The 11740-nt window shown below is 35.4% G+C and overlaps 1 protein-coding gene across 1 annotated transcript; it reads right to left on the bottom strand.

The window, feature by feature from the left end:
- Positions 1-8590: 8590 nt before the first annotated feature.
- Positions 8591-11169, bottom strand: znf503 (zinc finger protein 503). Its single transcript, NM_198840.3, is given in 2 exon segments — positions 8591-10278; positions 10671-11169. Coding segments are annotated over 2 exon segments (1692 nt in total). The 5' UTR covers positions 10926-11169; the 3' UTR covers positions 8591-8841.
- Between the last annotated feature and the right edge of the window lie 571 nt (positions 11170-11740).

Below are 11740 nucleotides of genomic sequence, written 5' to 3'. Positions count from 1 at the left end.
TTTTGCTTGTATATTCCGAAGACTATAGTAGTAGTTTATAGAAAGCAGTTTATTAAAAGTTGATAAGAACTGAAATTAAATACGAAAATTTAAATGGTAAACTGGTACATTTTAAACAACACCAAATAACTAATAGATAATTAGTAAGACAAACTATTGATTTGAGTCATTATTTAAATATTTTGATTGTATATTGCAAAGACCTTGATCTCATGAGAAAGCATAAATATGTAATGTTTCGTCAGTTTAGCTGTTCAGTCATATGAAAGTGTATGATTTCAAAAAGAATCGCCACCCAACCCCATCCGTATACCCAACCGTCATTGTGGGATGAGCAAATTGTACTAAATTGCACAAATAAAATCATAAAAATTAATACAATATAGCCCCTAAATCAAAATGTTTCAAATTGCCTTGAGATTGTGTTGTAGAAAAACTAAGTGGTTTATTAAAACCTGAAGTTGCAGCAAGAATTTAGCATAGTTCACTGCAAGTGATAGTTTAGCTACAAAATGGCACTAGTTGAATGAAATTGATATGATATAATGCTACATTTAATACAGTCGCACCACAAGATGGCACCATGACTCGTATTCGTACATTCGACATTCGTATTTCTGTCAATTTTGTCAAAATTGTAAATTAACGCAAAGTTTACAGTCTGACTAAAATAAATTGCCATTCGTAATTATTCATTGTTACTCAGTTGATTACAGTATATTTTTTTGTGAATTGCATTTTCACACAATTTGTGAAATGCAGTGGTTTAAAGGAACAAATTACAAATTTACAAAATACTAAAACTTAGTATTTTTTCTCAGAAACAGTAACCAGTATATATATATATATATATATATATATATATATATATATATATATATATATATATATATATATATATATATATATATATATATATATATATATATATTTTTTTTTTTTTTTTTTTTAATGGCTAAAGTAGTGAATTCTATCCAATCAAATCATGCTTAGAAAAACTGCATCAGACAGAAGGACCTCAATACACAGACACTGTAAATGCAGCAAACATGTACAGTATTTAAGCCGTAAGTCTTCAACAAGACGCAATCGTTACACACAAATGACTTAGAGACAATTTAGACTGCATGAAACTGATGAGAAGATGAAGGATGCCTTTACTGTATAATGGCTGAAATTTTCAAATGGCCTTAAACAATAACTAAATGCACTACAGAATGTTACGTTTTCAATTTATTAATGCTGCATGAGCTTGGTTTGCGGCACCACTTGCTGGACACTTGTAGTATGTTAATCAGGGATCACAGTTCATAACCTAAGCATTAACAACGTCAATTTTTGCCCTTTAGGTTACACAGATTTTGCTCAACATGTAAGAACATCAACTGCTATTTGTTGCCTTATTATAATGGGTTCTCACATTAAATTAATCTCACATTTTAAAATTAGAGTCCATGAATGGCAAGTAATTTAACTTTTTTTTATTTGAAATTGGCACCGATGTAAACTACACTTTTAATTTGTAGGGTAGAATAATTGCTACAGCAAAAATATTCAATACTCTTGCGTACTTTTAGAAGGGCTACTTTTTACAGATGCTTTTATTCTACTTGCACTGCATTTTTTTTTTTTTTTGACATATAATGGTACTCTTTGCACTACAGATGAACCACATAACCCAGCTCCATGCTATAACGACTGGATGTTACCATTTTGTGAACTGACTAAGTGAAATGATTTGTCCGCACCAAGTTGGATGTCTGAATATTTTAAATTTGGAAAAAAAATGGTTGGTTTCGATTTCAAAGGACTATTTCCCTCAATGAATGTTCCTGTAGACTTGTTTAACACAAAACTATCTCTAAAGTTTAATGCCAAAACAATGGAGATTAACATTTGCACAACAGCAAAACAACATGTTATCGATATTACTGTTGGACGAATACAATAAAATTATTTCTTTCCCTTAAACATGACATTTGGGCAATTTTCTTGACCTTAAATAACTCTGTGACCTTGCTAAAGGTTGCACAAGCAAAACAAAGACATGGAGACACAGATGATTGCATAGTCTTACAACCACAAGCTTATCTCGAAAATCTCTTCAGCTGTTTATCATCGACAGGCATCCGAGCCATCACTGGGCTCTTTACGAAAAAACCCATTAAGTATTCTCAGAGAACAGTCTCATTTCCATAAAATATTCTTTGTCAAAACCCCAAAATGTGCAAATGAAACAGGCATTGAGATATGATAGCAGAGCCCCAAGAGCTGCCGTAAATGACCTCAATTAGGCACTTAAAGCACAAGAAGGTGCCTCGCATCGCAGGCCCTTTGAATGACAAGCCGTCACGGAAGCCATTTTTCTTTGGGCCTATCTCACCTTGATGAGCACTTTGAATTTGTAAATCAATGAGGGAGAGAGAGAGAGAACGTGTATAAACGCTGAGCGATACTAGGAGCCTGCCGTGTTCAATGAGTGAATTGTTTGCCTGGGTCTCCATTACCACTCTCTCTGGGAGCCACGGCCGGGATTAATCTGTCAAAAGGGGACGATTTAGCATTGATGAATATGACATGTGACCATTGATGATGTTGATTTTATCTCTGGAGATTAGCAAGATTTACTTCAGATGGGTAATAACGTCATTTGCTTGATGCAGTGGATCTGTTTATGAGCTGATTAAATCGCCGAGCTCCTGCTTCATTTCATGCTATTTGGTTTATGGCTTCATTACTGCAATCACAAAAGCTGTGGTCATTTCCACCTCCTGTGTCAACATAAATCTCTCTTGAAGATAGCTGCTATGTGTGGTGGCAGAGCACCTTTTGGTGAAGACTTTTGCATAAAAAAACAAAAAAAAAGTGTGTACTTTACAAGGTTAAAGCTGTTTTTAAACATTAAGTAAAAGCCTGTTCGAACAATAACGTCTCTCTCATGTGAGAGGTTGTAACAATATTGGTTTTTATTACAGCTAAAAAGGATTTTTTAACAATCCCGTGATCCCATAAGTCAAGTCATTCTTGTGAGAGAGAGACATAATTGTCTCTGACTTATGTCTCAAAGTTTAGCATTTGCGTGGCACTCGCATATTGACACAGCTGTTGCTCAAAGCATAGGATTGCCATGTCAGACTACAGCATGTCTGTTTATTTTATCACACGCTTAGTAATTACATTGGTGTCAGTAGTAATTTCGTGCTATTTAATAAAAGACTGAGGTGCAAATCTGTGGTGCCAATCCAGGTGTCTTCTGAAGTTCAGCTTTCAGTGGTAAGTGGGTTTATAGCAGCTCCGTAAAAGGGTAGATTGAGAGCAGGAAGGCCTTGTGTGTCAGCATACTTTGGCACAGCCTCCTCAGCGTGGTCCATAAATCAGCCATGCATCTCTACCAGCGCAATTAGTTTTTTTAGCACCTCTGGCATGAAACCTGAGGTGTGGCTATGCACTGTACACATGATAATTATTAACCATGTTCTGTTGAGATTCAGTTTGCATTTTTTTTTTTTATGTTAGGAGTCCCAGTGATGTTGGATGAAAAAAAATATAGTACTTTTAAAAGTAACCTACTTTATGTTCTTCAAATTATTATGTATTTCACTCACTGACTCTATTTGGAAACATTAACTAGCTATATTGGTTAACAAGAACTAATGAAAGGATAGAAATCTTAGTGTTCATTTCAACACTTGTTTATCTATCTATCTATCTATATATATATATATATATATATATATATATATATATATATATATATATATATATATATATATATATATATATATATTGTTTTTTTTTTTTATTAAGTTGTAACACCTAAATTATAATAGTGCAGTTATATTATAATAATAACACTCATATAATAGTTCATTAGTTAATGTTAGGGCATTTATTTACTATCTTGATATACAGTTGAATTATTATTATTATTATTTATATTAAGTGTATAATATAATTATTAGTCCCCTTGAATTATTTGCCCCCCTGTTTTTTTTTGTTTTTTTTTTGAATTTCTGTTTAATGACAAGACGATTTTTTTCAACACATTTCTAAACATAATAGTTTTAATAACTCATTTCTAATAACTGATTTATTTTATCTTTGCCATGATGACAGTAAATAATACTTTACTAGATATTTTTCAAGACAATTCTATGCAGCAGCTTAAAGTGACATTTAAAGGCTTAACTGGGTTAATTAGGTTAACTAGGCAGAATAGGGTAATTAGGCAATTTATTGCATAACATTGGTTTGTTCTGTAGACTACTGAAAAAACACATAGCTTAAAGGAGCTAATAATTTTAACCTTAAAATTGTTTTTAAAAAATTTAAAAAGGTCTTTTATTCTAGCCAAAAAGAAAAAACAAACAAACAAAGAAGACTTTCTCCAGAAGAAAAAATATTATCAGCTTACTGTGAAAATGTCCTTGTCCTGTTAAACATCATTTTGAAAATATTTAAAATAAGAAAAAAAAAAATCAAAGAGGTAATAATAATTCTGATTTCAACTGTAAGTATAAACAATCCTGTACAGCCTTTATTAGTAATCATAGCTCAACACTTATTAATGCATTATTAAATTTCAAAGCTGTGCTTGTTAACATTAGCTAATGCACTGAGAGTTAACAAGAATTTACAATAAAGAACTTTTTTTCATTAACTAACATTAACAAAGATGAATACTCACAAGATGAAAGTATTTCTGCTTGTTTATTCATGTTAGTAAACACAATAACTAATAGACCTTTATTTTAAAGCCTTAACAAATTATGTATTAACCCTGAATTAACATAACCTTATTAATTTAATGATAATACATTCTGAATGTTTATTGCACATTTTTAGTGCATTATTAAATAGACATTTTTCTGAAGCTTTCATTTGTTAACATTAGTAACCTACATTAGTTAATGTGAAAAACACCCTAAACATTTTTAACTTTAGTTAACAATAATTTCAGATTTTAAAAAATTTAACTTTTTATATTAATCATGTTACAAAATATCATTGAATTGAACTGTACTAACATTATCTAACAACAAATAACTGTTTTGAATGTTTAATTAACTATTGTTAATAAAGATTAATTCCTACCATAGCATTGAGTATTGTTGTTAACTAATAAATGTTGGTATTAAGTGTTACCAATAATTTAAAATTAAAATCAATTTTCTTATAAAAATAAACAATTTTCCTGTTTACGCCACAAAAAAAATAAAAAATTCTAAACATAAAATATTTTTTACTTTTAAATATCTTGTGGATATATATTTTTAAATATATATATATATATATATATATATATATATATATATATATATATATATATATATATATATATATATATATCTGGTATGTTTGCGACTCCATACGCAAGTAATTAAAAATAAATTGTCCCCTTGTCATACATGGTTAGTAATAAAAGAAAATGATGCATAATTGTATGCAATAAATCCTAATCCTAGATCCAAGTTCATATGGTTAATTAATACCACTCAGTACTTAAATATAATTACAATGTAACAAGGGCATCTTAAAAAAATTAGGGTAACACTTTATTATAAGTCTAATTTATTAACATTAGTTGATGCATTGACGTGAATTAATTACAAGCAATGTATAATTTTACATAATTTATCATCTTTTATAAACATTTTTGTAATATTTATTCAATAAAAACTATTTGGCTAATTAATGCCAGTTAATAAAAATAGTTATCATTGCTTGTTGATTCTTGTTTATTTTGACAAACACAAAATAATGTATTAATTCATGCAGAAATTAACATAAAGGTTATTAATTGCTGTGTTTTTTTGTTCGTTTCTACCAATGTAGGCCCTATATACCTAATTTACCAGTGTAGCATATATTAGTGTACACTATACCTAAAAAAAAAACATCCAGTCACCAGCGTTCAGTATGTTTTTGAGCAAGCAAATGGGCCTTTGGGTCTCATAGACCCCTCAGAACACGAAGGTTAACACTTTCAATTTGATAAAAGTCACGCGGCTTGTTGTTGTGTTGATCTATGAAATGTTTCCCTCAGAAACGAGACTGTGGACTTCAATTCATCTTCAATAACAAGCCGTTGTCACAGGTTAATCTGGCATTCCGATCGTCCTCTTTTTTTCCAGATTGTGATCGCCTGACACCTTATGCGAAAGCACCGTGAAAGGTATTCACATTATTTATCACTCTTATAAACATGCTCATTGCAGGGTTGATCAGTGGCGTAAGTCATGCTTTACTAGCAGCAGTGGAGTTCTGTTCCTCTTTATACTCCTCAAGCCACAGTAAACGGCAGTGGAAGAAGGCGAGCAGGGTAATTTATGCACACATGTGCCTGCTCGCTCCTCTGATGACAGGCCCGGGAGGAGGGGCACATGATGAATGGCTTTCCATCGGGGACCTCCTCACAGCCACCATGATGTGGGTAAAAATGGAAATTGCTCTCTTTCACCGTCATTACATCAGTTTAAAGCTTGTGTGGGCCTCCAGAACACAGCCTAGTTGCTCCGCGCATATGACATTTCTGGGCGGGTGAAGTTTTCCATCTTTAATGAACTGCTTTAGGAGTGTAAATACAATCATTAATTAATCTTGTGTCATTGGGTGTTGCATTAGTTCATAAAACACGCAGTTCATTAATTTAGATCTTATTTACGTTTCTTCGCGGGGTTCGTTGTAAAATAGGCTTTTACTAAATAAATTCATAAATAGGTTACTTAATTTTTTATACATAATAAATGAAATATTTGACGGAAATGTAATGTTGTTACACCTGAGATAAAACAGTGACTGCGTTTATTGTTCCGCGTAACGCATCAACAAGAGGACATTTACGCATTTGTACTTTGGATAACGCGGTGCAACTATTAAATTATATACAAGTAATGCAATTAAATTTATATTAAGACGTGTAGGTGAGTTTATTACCTGCGTGTTTTTAAGTGTGCCATTAGTCAAACAAATGTAAGCAAAACGAAAGCAATATTACAAGAACAAATAATCACGACTTTAAAAATCCGCAAACAAATCACAAGTTGCTTTTTTTTACTGCGCCTTCGTTTTTTTCTGTGAGTTGTTTTATTGTTGCATTATTAATATATGGAACATTCCATGAAGTTTAAGCAAGTTTTCTCTCTCTCTCTCTCTCTCTCTTTGATTGCGCTGTTTTTAAACTAATTAAATTCGTGCATATAAATTATAGTTCCAGAAATTATTTCTAGTTTAAATGTATACGCACAAGTGCAATTGTTGAGAATATTTGATTTATGGGTATATAAAAGCACAAATCCCGTTTTTTTCTTTCTTTTTCTAAAAACCGTATTAAATGACAGGTAAGATTTACAAGTCTAGTCTAATAGCAATGCGTGTTTGCTCGCTGAATAAAAATATTGCTGACAGTTTTAGGCTACTCGGATAGGCCTATTTGACAAATAGTGTATACTTGTACCTTCTCGTTTAACTAAAAATATGGAGAGTGAAAATAAACTGATAATGAAAAATATTATTTGCGTCAATTCACATAAAACTGTTTTAAAACCGACATTAGGCAATTAATAAGCTATGCATTAAAATTGTATAGATTATCAGTATTTTTTAAATATTCTATCTCCAAAAATATGTATATGTGGACTCGCAATGTAAACTGCTTCAGCATTTCTCAAACATTGTCCACAATAACTCATTGACGAGCCAGCAAGAAAGCCTAGCATTACAAAATATATTCTTGTTCAACAAAACAAGAACTGTGCGTTATATATCAACAGAGCCGTTTATATTTTGAATTCAACATAAATATTCGTTTTACGGTGAGATGATAAATTTATAACATGATAGTGTATATTTTCAATTTCATAAGAAAACGAACTCCGACTTCTGTCATTCACCAAAAAGTTGTGCTAAAAGCATGCATTTTGTCTCTTTTCAAATATGAAAAAAACTCCCACTTATTATAAACACTGTTCCTTAAGAAGAAACAAAGTGGCAATTCAAACATTTTTTTCCATTCAGATATAAGCTATTTAATTATAAACTTTAATGCACAAGTAATCAGACGATCCTGAAATTAATTAAAACGTGTTTTGGCGTCATTGCTTAAAATCGTCATATCAAACTTTCAATGGGCTGTCTGCTGGATCAGCATTAGAATAATAATAATAATAAAAATTCTCAGACAACGAGGAATGCACTCATAATTTGAACTCTTATTCGCAGTGAAATTATTTAGCAGAAGCGTAAAACCTGTAAAACTAAACGAAATTAAAAATGCCGCAACCATAGATGCAAATTACACGATTTGCATTTGAACGGCAAAATCAATTTGCTTAAATGACAGAATTTAGTTAGGTGATGCTTAGTTAATGAACACTGAAGACAGAAATATGGAACAGAATTGTTTCTTATTTTTCCAGAATACATACAAAAAATACCAATTCTCTCTCCGTGGTGTACACCTGAAAAATAACGGCAATTTCAAATCGTGTGGACAATTTGGGATTTAAGAAACAAACATGCATGTAAATTATCATCTTTTTTCAATGAGACATTAAATAATAACGAACAATACAATCATAGCAATTCCAAATCAACATCCAACTGAAGACCCCTATTTTATTAGTACTCTAACATGTGTTTCACTTTATCTACAGAGTTCAGTTCAAATGTAATGCACTTTTGAGTTGCTCAAATATTTTCATTTGTATTATCGTCCGCTTTAAGCTGACATAAATAAATACAGTGAGTCCACGGATCCAGTCCTTCAGTGGCGCGATGATATAAAAGTCTTTATATTTCAATCTTTATAATCTATAAATTTGAACAAAGTCTGTTGGTTTTTCACTGGTATCCAAGCGCTGATGCTGTGGTGAGTCTTTGACCATACAGTGCATAGGGAGAGTAATAAGGGCCGGTGGCGGCAGGTACTGGAACCGGCGCGCCGGGAGTAGGCAACGGGCTCTTTGAATACGGGTGATAGCGGCTGCTTAGTCCTAACGCATGATGCGGGCTCCTGAGTGCCAGTGTCCCGGGGCTCCCAGGGGCTCCTGAGGGCGGCATGTGCATATGGCACGCCATAGCTGCGGCTGCAGCACTAGCTAACGATGATGAACTGGGATAACCCGATATCAACTTTTCAGTCCCGGTGAACGCGGTGTGCGTCCGCAGGTGGTTAAGAAGTTCTTCGGAGGACGAGAAACGCTTATCACAAGGTCCATTAGCTGACACCCAGTTACACACATGCGGAAGAGGGTCGTTGGGCAGCATGAAACCATAGGGATACAAAGGGTGTCCACCAAAAGATGGCGGCGAGGAGTGAACCCCGTGCAAAGGGTGTGTCGGGTACATGAGTGGATATCCGGACTTCAAAGCGGACGCGGCCGCCGCAGCCGCCGAGTCGTGTGTGCAGGAAGCTCCGGCTGCGCCCGCTAAGTGGCTGGCACAGTGGTAACTCAAGCAGTAAGGGTCTCTACAAAGGCTAGCAGACATTATGGACGGGGGAGATGCCCCGGCTAGAGGGCTTGAGCCAGCTTTACTGCAGCCCAGTGAGCTGGCGAGCTGTGCGTTGACCAGGCTTCCACCGTGGGGCAAGAAGTGTTGGGGATAGCCGGCGTAGGCCCCTGCTAAACTTCCAGGGTACGTCATGCCTGCCGGGGGTAGGGGAAAAACAGTCTGGCCAGGTTTGTATGGAGAAACGGGAGCTACAAGTCCTGACCCCAGGACGGAGGCCGAGGAAGAAGAGGTGACACACGACACCGAGTCCGACGTCGCCGATGCTTTGGATCCTGAGGTGGTCTCCTGGTGCTGGTTGACCTCCACGTTAATTCCCGCACAGCTCACGCTTATCCTGCTGTGGCTGACACTGGTCGGTGCAGATCCGTCTGAGGAGCAGTTTTTATTACAATCAGAATCTTTCTTTTCATCTCTCTCTCCTTTGCCATCTGACGGCATCGGGGAAGCAGAAGTGCTGGAATTCGGGCTGCCAGTCCTGGGAGTGAACGGCTGGCAGGTGGCGCTAGGCACACGGAAACCAGACTTCTCTCCGCTCGACACCCCAGAAGACGAGTCCTTCTTATCCGCTGGCTTCGAGTACGGCTTGAAGCTGGATTTGTCTTCCACGCCGATGTCGCTCAGTTTTAAAGGACCAGATTTTGACTCTTTTTCGCTAGATCCATTTGACGTTACTGAGGACAGTTTGGAGGAGGGTGGAGGGTCCGGTTTACCGATCTGGGAGCATGTTTGCGCAAGAAGAGCCAGAGGACTTTTCTTGGCATCGAGCTGCGAGAATAGATAAAACAATAAAAGGATTTAGAGACATTCAAACGTGTGCACGCGAAATCCTTACAACGCAGTTTACAAAATACACAACATAAACTTCACTAAAAAGACTCGCCGCTTTATTTGAACGTTTTATGTTTGATAATGCGCATCGCGCAAAACGCGCTGAAATGGTAAACACCCTAATCCAAAAGCGCATTCGCAATGTTAGCTTAATTAAAGAGAAAATGGAATACGTTAATGTTAACTAAAGAATTGTATTAATTTCATGCTTTCTACCCACCTACATCTATTCCAAGATTCCCGTAATGTCCCGTCATATCTCCGAAAAAAAAGAAGAATGCGAACTTGTAATAGGCTAAAATACATTAACAGCTTAAAAACATTCTTACCTCAATTGGACTGACCGGGGTGGATGGCAATGGCTGAAGATATTCAGGATGTAAAATGTGTCCTGTGCGTGCAGTAAGCATTTTCAAAATCTTTATGGGTAGTCGATTAGCTTGCCGTAAAGGGTCCGAAGGAGGGACGGAATGGAGAAAAGGCTTGCTGGCGACCGCGGAGCTGTTATTCCGAGAGCTGCTGCTGCTGCTTTCCCAGACTAGATCAGTATCACTATTTCTTGAAGCAGAGGGCGATGTGATCATGACCCAATTCTCATGTATTTTGTTGGTATTTCATTTATCAGATTCATAAATAAAAACTATGCCGTAATCTTCTTTCAAATAGCAGAAATAAAGATAAAGAGTATAATCCGTCTGAAGCAGAGCGCGAGGCTATCGCAGATCCCGAGCCGCGTGTGACACCACAGGCATAGCGCGCGCTCTGTCTCTTCCCGTAGGTCCGCGCGCTTGTCCTCCCAAACCAAGCACTGGTAGAAATTTTCACTTCAAAAGCAGCTGAATTAGTCCGAGATTAAAGCCCTTGCCGCCTTCCAATCAAATGGGACCCCGAGGTGATTGGAGGGTCAAGGGGATGTGACGTTCCTCCTTCTGCAAGCGCCTCTATTTTGACAACTTGGGGGAGGAGATTTTGCGCAATATGTAGGTTGTCGTACACGCCGCCACATTTGTCCGAAATGTAATGTAAACTGCTCGGTTTTCATTTTTTTAACACATTACCTTGTATCTGTTATATTTTTATAATTAATAGAGAAGAATAGCTTTAGTGTATATGCCTGTCTTGATGTTTTTTTTCTTTTGTTGTTGTTGTTTAAGTTTGTGATTACTAATAAGTATATTTTCTGATGACCATTACCATCACCAGCAAAAAACAACAACAAAGAAACACAACAGTTAAGGAGATTTTAATTTGTCTATTTTTACATACATGCCTTTATTACTACAATTTAAATGTGTCTAACCTTTTAATTTAATGCCGATTTATTATATGAAAAGGTACTTTCCAATGTTTCATGCGTAGTCCTTTTTTTAACTCTCACTGGAGTAGGGCTGAAACTTCA

Source organism: Danio rerio, chromosome 13 (genome assembly GCF_052040795.2).
Source record: "Danio rerio strain M-AB ecotype USA chromosome 13, GRCz13ab, whole genome shotgun sequence".
Lineage (NCBI taxonomy): Eukaryota > Metazoa > Chordata > Actinopteri > Cypriniformes > Danionidae > Danio > Danio rerio.
Note: the sequence above shows the minus strand (reverse complement) of the source record. Positions and strands in the feature narration are given on the sequence as shown.